The sequence below is a fragment of the Tachyglossus aculeatus genome, chromosome 20 (genome assembly GCF_015852505.1).
Source record: "Tachyglossus aculeatus isolate mTacAcu1 chromosome 20, mTacAcu1.pri, whole genome shotgun sequence".
NCBI classification, from domain to species: domain Eukaryota; kingdom Metazoa; phylum Chordata; class Mammalia; order Monotremata; family Tachyglossidae; genus Tachyglossus; species Tachyglossus aculeatus.
The window spans coordinates 20,174,831-20,197,539 of NC_052085.1; the positions used below are offsets into that span (position 1 = coordinate 20,174,831).

Genomic DNA, 22,709 nt, shown 5'->3' on the forward strand with positions numbered 1-22,709 from the left:
GATACTTGCTGAAGCTGGGCGAAGCGCTTCATTAAACGCTTAACAGATTGAGAGGGAGAACTATTTTAAAGATTCATTAAAAAAAAAAATGATCTCACAAGAACTCCGGGGAGCAAAAAGCAAACATTTCAGTGAGCAGAAAAGTGATTTTTTTTTTGCTTAGATGATTTTGTTTGTTCGGTTTTGTTACGATGATTCTTGAACCAGAGGGTTGGGAGGAGGGCGGCATATTTCCAGCTCGGAGAGAGTTGCGGAGGAAGTGAGTGGACCGCGAGCCACGTTGGTGGGTAGGGATTGTCTCCATCTGTCGCCGAATTGTACTTTCCAAGCGTTTAGTTCAGTGCTCTGCACACTGTAAGCGCTCAATAAATACTACTGAATGAACGAATGAGTGGAACAGTCCGCCGTAGCTGCGGTGGCAGCTCCACTGTTGCATTTTGTCCTGTCGCTCAGGGTTGTGCCCGGCTTTTTTGGCCTCCGCTTTAGGTCCCAAGTGCCCAGGCTGTAGAAGGGAAGGGTAGGGACTGTCTCTATATGTTGCCAATTTGTACTTCCCAAGCGCTTAGTACAGTGCTCTGCACATAGTAAGCACTCAATAAATTCGATTGATGATGAAGGGAAGGGCGATTAGCAGCTCTGAGAGTAAGGCAGAGGGAAGGGAAGGGGAAATAGCGTGGCCTACTGGGTAGAGCACGGGCCCCGGAGTCAGAAGGATCTGGGTTCTAATCCCACCTCCAATCACTGGATTTAGGCAGCGCTTACTGTATGCCAAGCACCGTACTAGCTGGTTGCCCTCCGTCTGCCCATCCGCCATCATCATCATCATCATCAATCGTATTTATTGAGCGCTTACTATGTGCAGAGCACTGTACTAAGCGCTTGGGAAGTCCAAGTTGGCAACATATAGAGACGGTCCCTACCCAACAGTCGGCTCACAGTCTAAAAGGGGGAGACAGAGAACAAAACCAAACAGACTAACAAAATAAAATAAATAGAATAGATATGTACAAGTAAAATAAATAAATAGAGTAATAAATATGTACAAACATATATACATATATACTTCTTCCTCCCTTCAAGGCCCTACTGGGAGCTCACCTCCTCCAGGAGGCCTTCCCAGACTGAGCCCCTTCCTTCCTCTCCCCCTCGCCCCCCTCTCCATCCCCCCGCCTTACCTCCTTCCCTTCTCCACAGCACCTGTATATATGTATATATGTTTGTACATATTTATTACTCTTTATTTTACTTGTACATATCTATTCTATTTATTTTATTTTGTTAGTCTGTTTGGTTTTGTTCTCTGTCTCCCCCTTCTAGACTGTGAGCCCACTGTTGGGTAGGGACCGTCTCTATGTGTTGCCAACTTGGACTTCCCAAGCGCTTAGTACAGTGCTCTGCACACAGTAAGCGCTCAATAAATACGATTGATTGATTGATTGGTTGGGAGAGAACAATACAATAGAGTTGGTAGGCGTATTCCCTGCCCCCGGAGAGCGTACAGTCTACAGGGGGATCAGGCCGAATTCCCTGGTGGGGCTACATCATCATCAATCGTATTTATTGAGCGCTTACTATGTGCAGAGCACTGTACTAAGCGCTTGGCATGGGAGGACTTCCCTGATCTCCTCCTTTGAAAAAGAGGGATTTTTTCCCCCTTCCTATTGGGTACCAGCCCACCGCATCGTACGTGGCCTTCGGTTTTGAGTCTCTGACCTTTACGGGCCAGAGAAGCAGTACGGCCTAGTGGCTAGAGCACTAGGAGTCGGAAGGACCCGGGTTCTAATCCCGCTCCGCCACTTGTCTGCTGTGTGACCCCGGGGCAAGTCCCTTCACTTCTCTGGGCCTCTGTTACCTCATCTATAAAATGAGGATTAAGACTGTGAGCTCCATGTGGGACAGGGACTGTGTCCAACCTGATTAGCTTGGCTCTCCCCCAGCGCTTAGAACAGTGCTTGACACATAGCAAGCGCTTAACAAATACCACAATTATTACTATTATTTTTATTATGGGCAGAAATTGTAAGATTCAGAAGAGAATATGCGACTTTGCAGAGTCTTAACTTTTGTCAGTTCGGCATAATATGCTATTTTCTCCTTTTCACTTCATGTCTGCCTCTGGGCACATTCTTACAGGCTCTTAGAAGCAGCATGGCTCAGTGGAAAGAGCCCGGGCTTTGGAGTCCGAGGTCATGGGTTCGAATCCCGGCTCCGCCACTGGTCAGCTGGGTGACCTTGGGCAAGTCACTTCACTTCTCTGGGCCTCAGTTCCCTCCTCTGTCAAATGGTGATGAAGACTGGGAGCCCCCCGTGGGACAACCTGATCACCTTGTTACGTCCCCAGCGTTAGAACAGTGCTTTGCACATAGTAAGCGCTTAACAAATGCCCTCATCATCATCATCTTAGCTATAATTCAGCCCTACTATTGGTCTAGCAGCAAGAACACTGATTTGGGAATAAGAAAACTGGGTTCTAGTCCAGATTATGCTTGTGGTTGGATACTTTGAGCAAAGACCCTTTTTAAGTACGTACCAGGTGCTATACTAAGCCCTGGGGTAGATACGAGATAATCAGATAGTCCCTGCCCCACAGAGGGCTCACAGTCATAATCCCCATTCTGCAGGTGAGATAACTGAGGTATAGAGGACCTAAGTGACTTGCCCAAGGTCACACAGCATTCAAGTGGCAGAGCTGGGATTAGAACCCAGGATAAGGCCTTCTCGACTGTAAATGTAGTGTGGGCAGGGATTGTCTCTCTTTATTGCTGAACTGTACTTTCCAAGCGCTTAGTACAGCTCAATAAACACCAATGAATGAATGAATGAATGAATAATGTACCTTCCCAAGTGCTCTGTGTGCAGTAAGTGCTCAATAAATACCACTGACTGATTGATTGACTGATTGGCCTAAAGACTGCTCATGTGCTGGGCAAGTTTCCATAACCCTGCTTGCCCACTCGCTCATTGCATTCTGGCACCGCCCAAACCACTATCACAATAATCAGTTCCTCGGCACAGATTAGTTCAGTGCTCCTCGCTTAGTACAGTGCTCTGCGCACAGTAAGTGCTCAATAAATACCACGGATTAACTGCATCTCGGTTCTGAAGTTGCAGGTGCAAAATAAATACCATTGATTGATGGATTGATTGGAGGGGCTAAACGTCTTAGCGTCCTTAATTTTATTTGTTGATTCAATCAGTGGTATTATTGAGTGCTTATTGTGGGTAGGGCACTGTATTGAGCGTTGGTAGACACTTGCCTTGCCCACAAGGACCTTAAAGTCAAGAGACGGGGAAGACAGACATTAATATAAATGAATAAATTGCAAAAGTGTACATAAGTAGTCCACTCTCAGGTTTGCATCTGGAGAGTTTCCAGTACTTTATTAGTCTCGGCTACGGGAGGGACAGTCAAGCAGGGGCAAACCCATTCTATTCCTACTTGGGCAGCGGCTAGCGAGTGGAAGGCAATCCGCTACAAGTCAAAATCAATCAATCAATCAATCGTATTTACTGAGCGCTCACTGTGTGCAGAGCACTGTACTAAGCGCTCATCTAGGCTGGGCAGCAGCGGTGTAGGAGAGAGTCGAGGGCAGAGACTCGTGCTTCCTGCAGGATAGGCGACAATGGTAAACCACGTCCGTGTTTTTACCAAGAAAACCACTACCAGAACGACTGCAGAGGGAGAGTGGGGTGTTCTGCGTCCATGGTATTGCTATGGGTTGGAAACGACTCGACGGCTAAGACAAGACTCTTGTATATATATATATACTTTGCACATAGTAAGCGCTTAATAAATGCCATCATTATTACAACAGCAGAGGCGGCAGTATTTACTAAATCAATCAATCAATCAATCGTATTTATTGAGCGCTTACTATGTGCAGAGCACTGTACTAAGCGCTTGGGAAGTACAAATTGGCATCACATAGAGACAGTCCCTACCCAACAGTGGGCTCACAGTCTAAAAGGGGGAGACAGAGAACAGAACCAAACATACCAACAAAATAAAATAAGTAGGATAGAAATGTACAAGTAAAATAAATAAATAAATAAATAAATAGAGTAATAAATATGTACAACCATATATACATATATACAGGTGCTGTGGGGAAGGGAAGGAGGTAAGACGGGGGGATGGAGAGGGGGACGAGGGGGAGAGGAAAGAAGGGGCTCAGTCTGGGAAGGCCTCCTGGAGGAGGTGAGCTCTCAGCAGGGCCTTGAAGGGAGGAAGAGAGCCAGCTTGGCGGATGGGCAGAGGGAGGGCATTCCAGGCCCGGGGGAATACTAAATACCAACTTGGTGTGCTGCTCTGTAGTAGACACTACAGTAGGGAATAACCAAGCGGCATACACCTTCTCCACCTGGAGCCTACGCTCTAACTCGGGAGAAAAACCACAATATTATATCACGGTCAAAAGAAACATCACTGTCATGAGAAGCAGCGTGGCTCAGTGGTAACAACACAGGCTTGGGAGTCAGAAGGTCAGGAGTTCTAATCCTAACTCCGCCACTTCACGGCTGCGTGACCTTGGGTAAGTCACTTCACTTCTCTGTGCCTCAGTTACCTCATCTGTAAATGGGGATTGAGACTATGAGCCCCATACGGGACAGGGACTGTGTCCAATCCGATTAGCTTGTACCTACTCCTGCGCTTAGTACAGTGCCTGGCACAAAATAAGCACTTAACAACTACCACAATTATTAGTAGCGTTATTATTATTAAATTGAGCGGACATATATGCATGAATACTAAAGGCGGAGAACATAAATTCGTCTGAGCTCTGATGGGATGTGGGAGAAATGAAAAGAGAATGAATGCATTTTCTTCTTTCTCGGTTAAATTTTACATCAAAGTCCCTTCCTAGACTTAAGTGGCCCATTCTCTCTTCATGCCCAGGAGGGAATCAGATTCATTATCTTCGCTTTGCTCTTTACAAAATGAAATGAAAGACCACAAAGTCTCTTATGAAAAATATTAATTTTTATAAAAAATTTTAATTTTTATAAAACGACGTCTCCTCTGTATTCCCGTACCAGTTACTGGATTCACATTCAAATTGCCACTTGTGAATTTTCTAGGAAAATTATCAATTTTTTTTTCCCCAAAAAATTAATCCCTGTGGAGTCTTTCTGGATGGGAGGACTGTTCTCTCTAAGTATTCAGATGATTGTTTTGTGCCTCGTAAAGGCTGGGTTCATAAAAAAAAAAGTAATTCCAAATTCTTTCCACAGATATAATGTCTTTGCTGAAACTGATGTCCCAGCAAGGGAAAAAGTTGAGGTAAGTAACTTGGCAACTTTTTTCTTCAGCAATATTGAAAAGGAAAAGAAAGATTAGCATTAGGCCCACTGGGATATAACTCTGAATTCGCAAAACAGGTCTCTTGCAGTGCCATTCAATATAAAACATTCATTTCTCAGCGTGAGTGCCTCCTGATTATTCAAAATGAAATGTCACAGTTCATTTCAAAGTAGCTTTAATGCTCATTAATGGATTTGAGGAGGGGAAGAGATCTGGCAACAGTGAATACAGTGGCCCGTTTACATGATCTTGTCATCCCTTTAAACGGTAAGATCTTTGGGGAGCAGGGAATGTGTCTACCAAGTATGTTACTCTGTACTCTCCCGAGTGTTTAGTACAGTGTTCTGCACACAGTAAGCTGCAATAAACATGACTGACTGATTTGATCGATCGGTCCTTCTCATTCAAAGTTGATTCCATGCATGACGATATTTCCTCTGTGCATAAGCACAGAGCAATACAGACCATGGTACTTATTGAGTGCTTATTGTGTGCAGGGCACTGTACTAAGCACTTGGGAGAGTACAACAAGCTTAGAAGCTTACCTTCTAAGCCCAGCACTTCTGCCCTTTGTTTTCTCTGCAATAATGTGGCAATGTAAGCCTTTGGCCAATCCCAGTGCTTTATTGAGGGCTCACGTTCTACCCACTTGCTCTTGCCCTTAGTCTTTTTAGGACTACTATTTATTTTGTTAATGATGAGCACATACCTTTAACTCTATTTGTTCTATTTTGACACCTGTCTAGAAGGGGGAGATAGACGACAAAACAAAACACGGAGACAGGTGTCAAAATGGAACAAACAGAATTAAAGCTATGTGCTCATCATTAACAAAATGACATTGATGGCATGTTATTCTGTACTCTCCCAAGTGTTTAGTACAGTGTTCTGCACACAGTAAGCTGCAATAATCATGACTGATTGATTTGATCGATCGGTCCTTCTCATTCAAAGTTGATTCCATGCATGACAATATTTCCTCTGTGCATAAGCACAGAGCAATAAATACCACGGTATTTGTTGAGTGCTTATTGACATAGGAGTATATTCCTGAAATTTCTCCTACTGAAAGCAAGAAGAATACCTGGGAAGGGGGACAAAGAAGCCCTATATCATCATCATCATCAGTGGTATTGATTGAGCGCTTACTAGACTATGAGCCCGTTGTGGGTAGGGATTGTCTCTATTTGTCGCTGAACTGTACTTCCCAAGCGCTTAGTATAGTGCTCTGCACACAGTAAGTGCTCAATAAATACGACTGAATGAATGAGTGAATGTGCAGAGCACTCACTGTACTAAGCGCTTGGGAGAGTCCAATACAGCCGAGTCGGCAGACACGTTCCCTGCCCACAACGAGCTTGCAGCCTGCAGAATTCCCAGGCTCTCCAGAGCAGACCTGCTTTCGCGGTCAAATGTTTAAGACGAGCCACCCGCAATTCTTCTCCTCTTTCCCGCTCAAGGACTTCTCATCCTCCACATTCAGGCAGTAGTTGCAGAGTTGTTGGGATTAATTCATTCAATTGTATTTATTGTGCGCTTATTATGTGCCAAACACAGTTCTAAGCACTTGTGAGATCATCTGGCAAAGCCCACATGGCAGTGCTGGTCAAGTCCTTTCCTTCAGTTTGTTATTTCGATTGGAGTTCTTCTTAAAGCGCCTATGATGGAGTCTTAAAGTCTTAAAGACCCTACTGAGGAAACTGAGACCCAGGGAGATGAATATCTTGCCCCGTTTTTTGTGTTTTATTTTTTTAATTTCAAAATGAGATTCGCATCGTTTTTTAGGGCGGAATAAAATGTGTGACAATGTAACTAGCAGAAAAGTTTGAACATTATAGTCTATAGTGAATACTTTTTAAGCATTATTGTCACTACTGACAAGCCTAGAATCAATCAATCAATCAATCGTATTTATTGAGCGCTTACTGTGTGCAGAGCACTGTACTAAGGGCTTGGGAAGTACAAATTGGCAACATATAGAGACAGTCCCTACCCAACAGTGGGCTCACAGTCTAAAAAGGGGGAGACAGAGAACAAAACCAAAACAAACTAACAAAATAAAATAAATAGAATAGATATGTACAAGTAAAATAGATAGAGTAATAAATATGTACAAACATATATACATATATACAGGTGCTGTGGGGAAGGGAAGGAGGTAAGATGGGGGGATGGAGAGGGGGACGAGGGGGAGAGGAAGAAAGAACCTGGGCCTCAGAGCCCAAGGACCTGGGTTCTAATTTTGGCTCTACCATTTTCCTGTTGCATGTGACCTTAGGTGAGTCACCTAACTTCTCTGGGCCTCAGTTTCCTCACCTGTAAAATGGGGATTTGATACCCGTTCCCCCTTTTCCTTAGACTGTGAGCCGCATGTGGAGTGGGGACTGGGTCTAACCTGATTATGTTGAGCCTATCCCAGTGCTCAGTACAGTGCTCGGCACGCATTATGCGCTTAACCTCCATTCTTAATACTTTCTCTTCCGTCTCAAACTGAACAGGACAAAATGTACCACCTGAAAAGTGACTCAGCTGGCAGCGGGTTTGATCCCGAAGGAGCCGAAATGAGAGAGGAAAGTGACCTGCCTCCGTGGGAAACCATGGAGCGTGAGCTTTTTCGTGGTAAGTCCAGAAACGGAGCCTACTTGCTGGCACTCGGTATTGAGGCCGGGAAATTGAAAATACGAGGGTTTCTATGCCACGTATCAACTGGTAAGGCCAAAACCTCAAAACACTCTTCGTAGATTATCCCTTTAAATCCTCACACCACCTGTATGTGAGGTAACCCTCACTGAAGTCATGTGCCACAGTCATTTCAGAAAGGGAAAACTACTGTGACTCATAAGGTCGCAGCAGGTCAGTGACTGCATAGGTTTTAAAGCTGGATTTTTGCGGTGCTTTAAAATGCCAAGATTAAAGCAAAAGATTCCTCCTTCCCTGTGTGTATGTAAGTAAGGAGTGGCCATCTACCTATTTATCATTATGGAACTATTGAAGGAGTCCATTGTTGGGTAGGGATTGTCTCTCTTTGTTGCTGAATTGTACTTTCCAAGCGCTTAGTACAGTGTTCTGCACAGAGTAAGCGCTCAATAAATATGATTGATTGAAGGAAATATTAAACCTGTCCTTCATCAACCATTTCATATGAGCCCCTTCTGGTACATGCACCAGGAAGGGATGCTGGCAAAATTCTACTTTCTAAATTTGCGGGTCATATTTAAAATACTCTTCCTGTTTGTAGCCAAATTCAGATGGGTTTCAGAGGGCATTTCATGAATACACTACCAAAATACACTGAAAGACAAGCCCTTATCTAGTAATATAACTAATAATAATACTAATAATAATGAAATCAGTGATTACTATGTGCCAGGCACTGTACTAAGCACTGGGGTCGATACAAGCAAATCGGGTTAGATGCAGTCCCTGTCCCACATGGGGCTCATTATCCTCATTTTACAGATGAGGTATCTGAGGCCCAGAGAAGTGAAGTGACTTGTCCAAGGTCATATGGCAGAGACGTGGCGGAGCCGGGATTAGAACTCAAGTCCTCTTCCAGGCCCGTGTTCTTTCCATTTTTTAGACTGTGAGCCCACTGTTGGGTAGGGACTGTCTCTATATGTTGCCAATTTGTACTTCCCAAGCGCTTAGCACAGTGCTCTGCACACAGTAAGCGCTCAATAAATACGATCGATGATGATGACTAGGCCACGCTGCTTCTCAATATATGTTGGTATATGTAGTGTAATAATAATAACAACAATGGCATTTATTAAGCGCTTACTATGAGCAAAGCACTGTTCTAAGCGCTGGGGAGGTTACAAGGTGATCAGGTTGTCCCACGGGGGGCTCACAGTCTTAATCCCCATTTTACAGATGAGGGAACTGAGGCCCAGAGAAGTGAAGTGACTTGCCCAAAGTCACACAGCTGACAATTGGCAGGGCCGGGATTTGAACCTATGACCTCTGACTCCAAAGCCCGGGCTCTTTCCACTGAGCCACACTGCTTCTCCGTAGCAGCAGCAGTGTAGCAGCAGTCTTAGCTTGATCGAGAACAGTCATCATCATCATCAATCGTATTTATTGAGCGCTTACTATGTGCAAAGCACTGTAGTAAGCGCTTGGGAAGTACAAATTGGCAACATATACAGACAGTCCCTACCCAACATTGGGCTCACGGTCTTCAGATCTGTCCAAAATTGATTTGCTTTCAGCTGCCCCAGCCCAAGGATCCCAGTGTCCCAATTTTGGATCTCTCTCGATAATACACACATCCCAGAATCCCGAGGATACAACCACCCCCACACTTAGTCTCCTTCATTGCACACTCTGGGGACCAAATTGGTAGAGAGTCTCAATATCCTGGGGATTTTTTATGTATTTTTTAAACGGTATTTGTTTAGCCCTTCCCATGTGTCAGGCAGGACGAGCTAATACGGGTTGGGCGCAGTCCATGTCCCACTTGTGGCTTAGCGTATTAATATCCGTATTTCATGGGAGGTAATGGAGACTCAAGGAATTTAATCAATCAATCAATCAATCGTATTTAGTGAGCGCTTACTGTGTGCAGAGCACTGTACTAAGCGCTTGGGAAGTACAAGTTGGCAACATATAGAGACAGTCCCTACCCAACAGTGGGCTCACAGTCTAGAAGGGGGAGACAGAGAACAAAACCAAACATATTAACAAAATAAAATAAATAGAATAGATATGTACAAGTAAAATAAATAAATAGAGTAATAAATATGTACAAACATATATACATATATACAGGTGCTGTGGGGAAGGGAAGCGACTTTCCTGAAGTCTCACAGCAAACAGGTGGCAGAGACAGGATTAGAACCCAGGTCTTTCCGAGTCCTAGGCCCACTAGGCCGTGCTGCTTACTAAGCGTCAAGCACTGTTCTACGTTCTACAAGTCAATCATGTTGGACACGGTCCCTATCTCATACGGGGCTCATGGTCTTCCAAAACAAGGAGATCATCATCATCATCATCAATCGTATTTATTGAGCACTTACTATGTGCAGAGCACTGTACTAAGCACTTGGGAAGTACAAATTGGCAACACATAGAGACAGTCCCTACCCAACAGTGGGCTCACAGTCTAAAAGGGGGAGACAGAGAACAAAACCAAACATAGCAACAAAATAAAATAAATAGGGTAGATATGTACAAGTAAAATAAATAAATAGAGTAATAAATATGTACAACCATATATACATATATACAGGTGCTGTGGGGAAGGGAAGGAGGTAGGACGGGGGGATGGAGAGGGGGAAGAGGGGGAGAGGAAGGAAAGGGCTCAGTCTGGGAAGGCCTCCTGGAGGAGGTGAGCTCTCAGCAGGGCCTTGAAGGGAGGAAGAGAGCTAGCTTGGCGGATGGGCAGAGGGAGAGATCAACTTGGCCATGAGAAACCTAGGAGAAAGCTGAGGAGGAGACGCGCTACTAGATTCTCCTTGTCATTTTGCCAGTGGAAAGTCATTTCCTAGACCTTTCTCCTCAACTCTGCCTAAAACTCAGGCCTTCCCAGACTGAGCCCCTTCCTTCCTCTCCCCCTCGTCTCCCTCTCCATCCCCCCCATCTTACCTCCTTCCCTTCCCCACAGCACCTGTATATATGTATATATATTTGTACATATTTATTACTCTATTTATTTATTTATTTTACTTGTACATATCTACCCTATTTATTTTATTTTGTTAGTATGTTTGGTTTTGTTCTCTGTCTCCCCCTTTTAGACTGTGAGCCCACTGTTGGGTAGGGACTGTCTCTATATGCTGCCAATTTGTACTTCCCAAGCGCTTAGTACAGTGCTCTGCACATAGTAAGCGCTCAATAAATACGATTGATTGATCGATTGATTGATAAAAAGTTAAACATAGGATCCTATGGGCTCCTATTGAATGTTACATCATTTTGCCCAGAATGGGAAATTAAAAGGAAGGAGAGAAATCCTCGAAAGATGGCACGGTAGGAAGAAGTCAGTGAAGCAAGGAGGTGATGCACTGATAAGGGAAACTGACGGATTTACAAAACGAGAACTGACCTCCGGATACAGGGGAGCCAAAGCAACCAATGAGCCTTAGAGAAGTGCCAGGTTAGTTTGTTTTGTGGATGTTACTTGTTAAACACTTACTATGTGTCAGGCTCTGTACTAAACACTGAAGCTAATCAGGTTAGACGCCATCCCTGTCCCATGCGGGGCTTACAGTCTTCATCCCCATTTTACAGATGAAGCGACTGAGGTACCCAGAAGTGAAATGACTTGTCCAAGGTCCCACAGCAGACAAGTGGCGGAGCCGGGGTTCGAATCCAGATCCTCTGACTCTCGGGCCCGGACTCTTTCCTCTAGGCCACGCTGCTTCTCCTGCTCAAATCAATCGATCAATCGTATTTGTTGAGCGCTTACTGTGTGCAGAGCACTGTACTCAGCGCTTGGGAAGTACAAGCTGGCAACATATAAACTGCTCAAACTAAACAGGTTTCTATTTAGTTTGGGAATTCTCACCTAGATTCTGCCAATGAATAAGAGATTTGGAAAACACAACAAAAATGGACGTTAGGCCGTGAATTCAAAACGTTTGCTGACGTTGAAGGTAAAATCCTGAATTAGCATATGTGTCAGATAGGAACTTGGGGTAAAAGACATAACATGTAGAGTCAAGTAAGATTCCGCTCTGTTTAGCCTCTGGATTCAGATTCAATTTATTCTAGGAAAACTAATGAATGTCATCTTTTCAGTTTTAGACGATTTGGACTGCAAGCTGGCCGAAGAACAAACTCTGAGCACGGGGAATATAGAGCCTCCGATCAACTACGGGGCAGGAACACAGTTTAGTCACCTATTCCCTAGCCGGAACACGGCCACGAATTTCCCGGGTCAATACAGGAGTAACTACAGTGAGAGTTCTAATATGTCCATCTACGATCTCTTGAGGCCAGCGGCTTCCAGAGAAAGTTTTCAAACCGTCTCCTACAGGACAAAGACACTTTATGATATATACGGGACAAAGGAACACAGCCTCTCCGAAGGAGACGGTACGCCCCAGAACACGTTTGGCAGCTCTTCTCTGTGTACCGAATTTAGACGGCGAACCGCCTTTCCTGTTTGGGGACATTTCACGGCCAGCAGTTTACACCTTCCCTCGCCAGGGCAGACGAAGAGTGGATTCGCACCCCAAATCCACCGGCAGAGCCCGAAGAGGACCCCGTTGTCCTCTATCGTCTGGAACACTTCGCATCCTTCCGGAGACTTCCAGAAGCAGGGAGAGTGTCCCAAGGCGGAGTGGCCTATGGAAGTCGGCTGCGCGGACGAGGAAGTGTATCCCCGCTGGTTTCAGGAGAACGGAAAGTATGAATTTTACCGCTCAAAGACGGTCTTTGGGAGCGGTGGGCCAACCGCCCCCAGGGCTCGAGCATTCAGCCGTGAGCCCTTAGATAATTCGGAGAACACGCCACTCTGCCCCTGGGAAAACAAGTTCTCTAGGTCTTGCCCCAGACGCTCCTTTGGGCCGGGTGGTCTCCGGAGATTCAGAGGGGGCCCTGTTCTGCCAGCCTCAGTGGAAGAGCCCCCTTTCTGGTCTGACTCTTGTCCCGGCAACCTTCTGTCTGACAGAGACTTTGAAATGATTTCAACTGAGGCAAATGACTGGCCCTCTCCAGCGACTCTCAGGGCTGTTCCACCTTCCCGGCAGTGGAGGACCTGTGCTGGGCCACCCGCGGCCAATGTTTCTAAAACCCGGACGGAGTCCCGAGTTCAAGAGCTGGGTTTTGAGACTCACGCAGCCGAGCACACGGACGTGTCGGAGAGCTGGGAGACCCTAACGACCCTGCGGGGGAGGAAGGAATACCGGCTCACCTTCTCCAGGAATTCCGAGTCCACCTCTCACAGCACCACTCCCGTTTTCCCCCATCTGGATTTCGGGGGATCAAATATAGTCACAGAAACTCACGCCCCGGAGTTCGGGATACGGGATACGGAGGCATCGGTCCAGAGCCGCCTCCCACCGAGTCTAAACGATACGGGAGGTCATCGGGGCTTGGCTTCTGAGAGGGTTTCGGTTACCTTCCCCGGCGTCAAAGTGAGTGAGCCCGATGAGCCCTCCTCCCACGCTAGAAGAGATCTCACAAAACACGTCGCTCCCAACAGGGATTCTGTCACTGGGCTGCCTGTTGCTCAGAGCCAACCAACCACGTCGTTCACACAGATGGATATCGAGAAAACCCCTAAGGAGCGCGGTTCGGAAAAGGTCGAGGTGCTAGATAAGACGAGCCAGGAAAGCGTGACGAGTGAAACATTACAACCCATCGCTCCCCCGGTGATTTCTGCCACTCGCCCAGATTTTCAGAATTCTCTCTCCAGAGACCCTACTAGCGAGCCAACTGACAGATTCATTTTCAACGCACCCACCACTGCCGTTTCAAGAAGGTCAAGCAGAGTCCCCGCCAGGAGAGACATTTCAAAAATATACATCACCAACAGAAATAAAACAAATGCGCTTAAAAAAGAGACCGAACACAGCAGGGGCAGCAAGCTCGATCCTGGAGCGTCCTCTCCCTTGGCTGATGAAAACAGAACTCGGATATCTTTTCCCTCCCTAAATCGACGTGACCCCCAGGGTGCAGTAATACCTCATGGAGATTTTATGGAAAGAAATGAGGAGAACAGGCCATTACGATCTTCTGGAAGACCACCCGCGCAATCTCAGGAGCAGATTTTACTTTCCCAAGTGGAGGGTGAAAAAGGCAACGCATTTAAAAGTACCACCGCTGCTTCTACTGTCTGTAGCGATTCCCGACTCCATCCTCCAGGACTGTCACCTCATGGCTTTCAAGGTTCTTTGCCAACTTTTTCTCATCATGACTCCCCCCTTACTCCATCTTTAATTTGCGGAACAGAAGAGAAAATGCAGCCAACAAAGAGCCCTTTGGTAAAAAATGAAGAAAAGACCAACTCTTCAAGTCTGGGCCAGTGTCCTTTCAGTCCAGGAAAAGGGAAGGGGAAAGTGAGGCGCCGTGTATCTTGTATTGAACAATTAAGCAAGCCAGAAAAGCCCTTGACAAAGGAAACTATCAGCAGTTCCGCCCCTGCTCTTCATCCAACTGATCCCAAGTCTCCTGAGCCTCTCACGGTGTATTGCACCTTACCAAGAAAGTCACCCAGTTTTTTTTTCAATGCTTTTCTAAAGTCAGAAAAAGAGAGGATGCCCAACCCAGTCAGAGAAGGGCCCCCTCCATTCCGTGTCCGAAACGATCAAGAGGATCCCGCAGAGAAACCTTTTTTGGGTCAAGCGCATCCCCCTTCCACCGAGGCAGAAAATAAATGCCCTGATGGTTTCCATTCAGTCCCTGCTCCCCAAAACAGAGGCCCTGACATGTCAAATGCATGTCCTGTTGCTGTTAGTACAGGACCACCCCCATTCCAAGTCAAAAGGACTGTGGAAAATTGCTCGGAGGCACATTCATTAGGTAGAGCCGATCAAGAAAACAAGAGTTCTGTTTCCAGAACAGAAGCAGATTCTTCCCCATCAGCTGGGCCAGCTAAAGCCGCTTTTCACACGCAGGGAAATCTCCCATTGATCCAGGATTTCTCTCTACCTCCAGACAGGAGTCTTAACCAAGAAACGAGTCTTCATGTCTGTTCCAAAAGTGACAACAGAATGACTACATCCGAAACGGTTGAATCGGAAGGTGTATTTTCGCTCATAGATGAGAAGCACTCCTCCGAACCCTCGGAAATGTCCGAGATGGACACCGGAAACAGTGTGCAGAAATACAAGACCACGAGCACGTTTACTATCTCGGGGGATGAAGATAATGTCAAATGTCTTGAGCTGGTTTCAATTTATTACACTTTACCGCGGAGACAGTCCAGAAAAATCTGTCACCTCTTCCAGGGTTACACACAAAACAGAGATGAACCCACCAAAAAGTCCCCTGAGATCAGTGACCAAAAATATGAATTTTCTATCGACGTAGCAGATGCAGCTGTCCCTATTGCTTTAGGAGATGAGGGTGTTGACTCTCCTACTCAAATCCTATCAGGAACTACTTCTTCGGATCTAAAGACTGCAGTTAGCCCCTCTGAAAAGGACACCGATTCCCATTCTCAGTGTAATGAAACAGCAGCTGTTTTACAACTACCAAGCCCTGAATATTCTGGACCAGAGAGGCCTTCAGAGCAATCACTGCAGGAATCTGCAGTTGTATTTCCTCTTGCAGTTGACACTGAAGTTTCTCACGGGGAAAAAGAATCTAATAGCCCAAGGGATTGTCCAGTTAGAGCGATCTCAGAGGATTCGCTTAACAAAACAATCGGAATATACTTTTCCTTCACTCCTACAAGTCAGCAAAGAGAGGATCATTGCCAGACGGAACGGGTGTTTTCTCCTAGCTCATCAACAACATTTACTGCCGAACATCCTTTAGAAGAAAACCCCGGAACCATGGAAGTAAGAGGAGACAAAGGTCAGCATGTTTTACAGTCGCCTCCCTTAGATAACGTGAACCACGCTGTTCATCCGAAAGGAGGGTTTGCCAACTCCGCACATAAATACGCCACGGTTACCTCGACCAGATGGGGAAAAAAATACGGTAGGGACGTTAACCCGAAAGAAATCTCAATACCTGAAGCAGCAGCCTTCTTTGATTGTTCCTGTAATTTGCAGCCAATGGCAGATGACCAAAAGATTTCCGATAAGAAGCGTTCCGATTCCCAGAGTAAAGCTTTTCCCCGCTCGGTGGTTTCTCCAGCTAAATCCAAACATCAGCCCCAGGGGACAGATAACAATCGTCAGCCTGATTTAGCCAACCAACAAACTGAACCCAAGCAAAGTTGTCGGGCCGATGGAAATAACCATGGATTCGCTAAACAAGAAGGTGAACGGGACAACGACCCTAAAGGCAAACAGACGAGAATCACAGGTGATCAGGGTTCACTTTCCAGGACAACGAACAGAAATAAATCCAACTTGGCTTGTCCTAAAGACAAAAACAGTGAACTAGAGAAACGGAAAAATAGACCTCCAGTTAAAAATAAACTGGAAGCTATGCCCAAGGGTCGCAGAAAATTTTCTACTACAGATATAAGCTCCAGAAGGCACGTTGCTAGCATATTTCCGAGGCGTGAAAATGGTACAATGATCAGAGAGGAGGGTGTGTCTCTTGACGGGTCACGGGACACCCCGCTTTCCCCTAATCCCATCTCACTGGTTCTAGAGATCACCAAAGAAAACCAGAGTGAAAGTCCATGTTCTGAGGAAGTTTCTTCTCTCGTGCCCCAAACACCAGATCTGGATAAGAATGAGCCTCCTGTCCAGAACGTTCCCGATTCCAGTCCGAATTCTCCTACATGTGGAGAAACCCAGCAAAATACAGCCGGCTGTTCCAAAAGAAACACAGATGAAGGAGACAGTGTCACAGATTCTCCACCCAAAGGGGAAGACTCGAGAAAGGAAATAACTGAAAGAAGTAAGAAGAAAGAAGCAACCTTCGAAAAAGAGCTGGAAACCCAGGCGCGGCCCATTCTTGACAACTTATCGGCAGTGGAGCTCGCTGATCATCAGACCCGACCGAGCCCCCCGTCCTCGCTGCCATTCGCAGCTGATGCAAAATACGGAGGATCTTCCGAAAGCAGCTGGCCAGAAAGTAGCCACTCGCCGCCAAATATCGGGAACCCTTGGGAATGGGAGCCAGAGCCAAGTCTCTATCGTTCAAAGAGTTTAAAAAACCTACGTGCCCCCGAGGGAAAGCTAGGCCCGAATTCTCAGAAATCCCGTGAGCGCCATTTCTCTGAGGAGGCTTCTGCTGGCAATGTCCCAAGCAGCATGACCCTCGGGAATGAATTCCCCATTGGCAGTGCATGCAAGAGGAGATTCCAGTCTTTTTCGGAGGTTTCCTGTGATGAAAATGACAAGTGGGCGATGTGCAGCCAGAGAACCGGAGCCAGCGGTCCCAGATCCGTGACATATATCTCCAGGCCGATTGACTACGGGATTTTTGGGAAAGAACAGCAGTTGGCTTTTTTGGAGAACGTTAAGAGGTCGCTCACAGAAGGAAGATTGTGGAGACCGTGCTTTCTCAAAAATCCGGGCTTCCTGAAGGATGATCTGAACAGTTCTCCCCACCGAGACGGCTCCCTCAGCTCCGCCTCTCCCTTCAGCCAAGGGTCAGTGGATGGCTTGTCTCCGAGAGAACCCCTCAACATCTACCAAGATGTCGCAGTGGATGATTCAGATGCCGACACCGACACGACAACGGATGATGAATACTATCTGGACGAAATCGATAAGGAGTCAGAATTGTGACTCCGCTCACAGGGGGATATGAGTGCAACCACTTTACCGACAGTTGGACTTGGGAACAGAGAGAAAATTATTTGGCATATATTCACCTGTCCATAAAGGTTAGGAGAGGAAACAACTACTATGAACCGTCCCTTCTTAGACACAGCAAAACTCCCTGGTTTTCATCTTCTCGTGTACTTCTCTGTACGCTGCATAAACAACGAAGGCGAATTTGCCTCTTGTCCACAAGTGTGATTGCTAGCATTTCTTTGAGAAGTTTTACGCTTTGCCTTCATTTCCACCTATTTAAGATGATCTCTTTGGCTGTAGTCTCAACCTTCTTCCGTTCTCCAATTTCCTAATTTAATAATAATTGTATTTCTTAAATTTACTGTAAGGGGAACATGAAGCTAAGCGCTAAAAAGAATGCACGGGGGGAATTCACGTTTCCTGCACATTCGGGGGGCGGCGGGGGGAGAGGAGGGGTCACAATCCACCCACCAGCCGATTTTACACCTCTGCTTTCTTTCATCTTCTCTCTTCCCTCAACTCTTTCCTCCTCCATTTCCCGTCACTGTTAACACTACTGAGATTCAGACACCCGGTAACTTCTCAGTCACCCGAAACAACGTTCATTCTATCTGTAATCTCGCAAGCACGCCCAAGTGCTGACAACACTACAAAGGATGATGGTGGTAATAACGCAGAACTCTTCTTCTGAACAACATGTACAAAACCTCCCCAGAGGAGGATTATTTTTCTCGTCTTGTCTCCTTAAGGTTTCAGGGTTTAATTTCATTTTGAAAAGTTAAGGCAAAGGCCTTCTCTTCGGTTCGGTCCTAAAAAGGTTTCCCAAGTGGACGAATGGGTTATTTGAGAGGACTGAAACTCACGTTAACAGAAAATGAAGGGTCAAGACCCAACAGTGACTTAATGTGAACTCCTGAGGCTACTTAGCTTTAATGACATTGTCCCCGCTCCTGCTCATAAAAGATATGCTTCTCCCATGAACCCAGAAACACCACCGTCCCTGAGAACGTCCACATTTTTTCCTCAGGAGTCAAAAGTCGTCTTTCCCGATGGGTTGGGAACTGTATGAACACCGAAGGAGGAAACAGGCCTATTGGCAAAAGGCTGAAAGCCCAAGGCTCACACATCCTGTTGCCACAGCTACTTTTACACCCCCGGCTACATCTATCTGTGGCGACACGACTACCATCTTGTTTCTTGGCATCTCTCTTGAAGAAAAAAAGAGAGAAAGAGAAGAGTTTTATGTTACTACTCTTTCTGTGCTCCTCATTTTTCCTCTTGTTTTAGCTTTAAAGTGGTCTAGTTGAGAGATAACAGGTAGATATTATATTCGCAGAATTATGCAGGGAAAATCTCCAAGCGCCTACTCTTGCTCACTAGTTGTCATTATTATGTGAACAAATGTTGCCATCGGCCACTTTGTTTAGCTCCTTTAGTGTTTGGGCTTTTAATTTTGGTTTGTTTTGGGTTCCTCTGTTTTTCCTTGTTTATGGGTCACCCCTATAATGATAATAATCCTTCTGGATAAAAAAACACTTTGTGATCTTGGGATAATAGGGCCATGAAAAAGTAATGTATTGTAATTATTATTATCATCATTACAACCTTTTTTGGCTGAAAGCACAGTGCAGGCTGTTTTTCTTACTGGATGTTCTTACTGTGTGGCAATAGAGTAAACAACGTTACATTTTTGCTGGTCTTTCTCATCCCGTGACTCTGAGATCCAATAACCTGTCCTGAACTTTGATATCTGGCAATGTCTGAAAATGAATAGGGTCTTTAAGTAAATGGTTCCAGACATAAGACCCTCAAATCCAAAATGAAATAGTCAACTGAGCTATAATTATCATTTATTAAGATTCATGTGTGGTTTCAAGTTCATGTTTCTCCAACTATTTTTCTATTTCCCTTGTTAATTTAATGAACTTTGTGACAACCATAAATTATGCATTCCTTGTAATTGTAAAAGTTAGAGGCCTAATATTTTAACGTGGAAATTTATTTGCTTCTTAGCAAGGTCTCTATCAATGATTATTTTAACTAGGTCGACATTACACAAAGTTCATTCGATCATATTTATCAAGCGCTTACTGTGTGCAGAGCACCGTACTAAGTACTTAGCACTGTACTAAGCACTTAGCACTCTATGAATAATAATAATGGTATTTTAATGGCATTTTATAATGCCATTTTCATAATAATAATAATGGCAATTTAACGAAGAGGAGAATTGGCACATACCTTGCGATTTGGGGCGGTTTCGTCAGTCAAATCAGAGGAGTCAGGGCAAAAGCTCTTCTTTGCAAATCTGCCAAACAGCTGACATCTCTTCCCTTCGCTCTGTGTTCGGTAGACCTGTCCTGAGAATCAGGAGGAGCGTTTGAGGAGGCTGGCATTCTCCCACATTTTGCAGTTTGTATTGTTTACTCTAAACAAAATACTTCGTTAAAGAAGTTTAGTCGGCTTGTATATGTGTTTGTAATCTAAAGGGCATTGTGGCTCTTTTGCATGTGTTCTTTGTTCGTGTATGTATATTTAGGATTTTTCCCAAGTGATGGACACAGAAGGGAATGAACTCTGAAATGTAAATTTGTGGCTCTTTTGCATGTGTTCTTTTTTCGTGTATGTATATTTAGTATTTTTCCCAAGTGATGGACACAGAAGGGAATGAACTCTAAAGTGTAAATTTGTGGCTCTTTTGCATGTGTTCTTTGTTCGTGTATGTATATTTAGTATTTTTCCCAAGTGATGGACACAGAAGGGAATGACCTCTGAAGTGTAAATGTGTAAAATAGCTAGCTTTTTGGGATGGGTTAAAAACTATGACATGTACAGGTCTGTTTTGGGGCTTATTGTATGTGGTCCACTTAAGGCAAACTAGCACTATAATCAATTCCTTCACACAAGTTCTTGGACTTGAAGTGAAGGAACCAGGCACCTTCTTGATGGGAGACTCCATCATTATCATCCATTAAAGTGGCACAAATTAAATAGGATTTGCAAAAAATGGGCCACCGCTTGTTTTAGATAGACTGGGGCATAATAAATCCCTGATCATAATTTTGCGGACTTTCCAAAGACTCACGAAGTCTGCCCTACTCTCAACCAGTGTTTTCAGCTTTCTGTTTATCCCAAGGCACAGGAAATGGTCTGTCGGCACTTTCTGTATCCCTTCCCAAAAATACATGTACGGCCCCAAACCTGTCGAAGTAAGCCCTTGCCTCAGAATTTCAAAATGTGGTCATATGTAATATCTTTGTGCATTCATGCTGGGCACCCATAAGAGAAGCAAACATGGCAGCCCCCAGAATTACCCAGTAGCTCTCAGGACATTGCGTACTCAGGATGTGCACTGCAGCACATCTTTTGGAAATCAATGCTCTAGGCGATAAGAGCTGAATCAATACCAGCCCCCGGGGAAAAATTCTCACCTCAGTGAGGTGAATTACCCCATCTCCCTTCTCTCTCCTCCCTCAAGTTTCCCACAAGAGGTCAAATTCGCTGGGGAGCTAGAGAAGGACGAGCAAAGCTCCTTTGGCTTCCTTAGTGATTCTCTCCTTGGAGCAAGTTGGATCCCATTGGGACTGGCCTCTAATCCGCAAACCTTGTGCAGGACACAGGGAAAGTTACTCCATTCGGCCACTCCCTCACATCTCTGCGATTTGCATGAGTTGGTTGATCAGCATTAATTATAATAATAGTAATATAATGTCTGTACCTTTTGAACATTTGTATATATGTACATATTTCATTATTTGGTGTCTACGTTGGCTCTGCGTGGCTGACAATTCAAGTTTCTAGTGTGTTGTGTTGTTTTGGTACATTGTTTCTTTTATCCTTTGGTGATAATTTTACCCACATACTTTCTTATATATAAACGGCTCTAAAACCTTTCTTTGGAGATGACACATGATGTAAATGATGATGTGATTTTCAATAAATGCCGTTTTTCAAATAACTAACCAGGCTCGTGGATGTAGATTTCACTTTGACTTCTTTCTTTAAACCACTGAAATCAGTCAAAGGTATTTATTGAGTGTTTCCTCAGTGCAGAAGACTTTCCTAAGCGCTTGGAAGAGCACAATACAATAGTCAGAGTTTTCCAGAACTGTGAAAACCCCGGAAAGCTTGCAGAAAATGAGGGAAGATATCGAAGTACCTTTTATAGATGGTTTCGGGTAATCGGTGAGGTCAAGTAGAGCTGATTGAGCGCTTTAAAGTCCATGGTAAAGAGTTTCTGTTTGATGAGGAGGTGGATGGGTAACCATTGGGGGTTTTTGAAGAGTGGGAAGTTATGGACTGATGGGTTTAGCAGAAAAATGATCTGGACAGCAGAGTGAAGTACAGACTGGATGGGGAGAGACGGGAGGCAGGGAGGTCAGCGAGGAGGTTGATGCAGGAGTTAAGAGGGTATACGATAAATGTTTGGACTCCGTGGTAACAGTTTAGATGGAGAGAGGAGGACAGGTTCTAGAGATGTCGTGAAGGTAGAACTGACAGGATTTCACAGCATAATAATTCTTTATTAACCCTGCTCATTATTTAGGAGGCTTCATTATGTCCTTTCTCTGTTTTGTCTTTCCAAATCAAAGGCTCCTGGTAATTTCAGTGTACTGTTCAGTTGTTAATTATAGTATTTGTTAAGCACTTACTATGTTCCAGGCACTGTACTAAGCACTGGGGTGGGAACAAGCAAATTGGATTGGACATTGTCCCTGTCCCATATGGGGCTCACAGTCTCAGTCCCCATCTTACAGATGAGGTAACTGAGGCCCAGAGAAATGAAGTGACTTGCCCAAGGTCACACAGCAGACAAGTGGTGGAGCCGGGATTAGAACCCCTGACCTTCAGATTCCCAGACCTGTGCTCCACTACGCCACGCTGCTTCTTCTGTTACTGTTTCACGGAACCTCTCCGTCCCCCGATTATTTAAATAGTGTTGTCTTTCCGGATTCGAGATACAAAAGCGTGCACTTTTGGAGAGCGAGATTAATGATGGAGAGAAAAGAAAAACAGGTTGAGCGTAGAGTGTTTCTAAAGGCGGGTGTGCTCAGGAGCAATTATTTTGCTTACCAGACCTGCTTTTGAAATAC

General features: G+C 45.1%; 1 protein-coding gene across 3 annotated transcripts in view; it reads left to right on the plus strand.

Moving 5' to 3' along the window:
- Window positions 1-17,832, plus strand: part of EXPH5 (exophilin 5) — a 52,555-nt gene extending 34,723 nt beyond the window's left edge. For all 3 annotated transcript variants that reach the window (XM_038761496.1, XM_038761497.1, XM_038761499.1), the window contains 3 exons: window positions 5,233-5,281; window positions 7,801-7,921; window positions 12,044-17,832. In XM_038761496.1, the coding sequence (XP_038617424.1) occupies window positions 5,233-5,281; window positions 7,801-7,921; window positions 12,044-17,607 (5,734 nt within the window). In that variant the 3' untranslated portion in view covers window positions 17,608-17,832. The remainder of the gene's footprint in view (window positions 1-5,232; window positions 5,282-7,800; window positions 7,922-12,043) is intronic.
- Window positions 17,833-22,709: the final 4,877 nt, after the last annotated feature.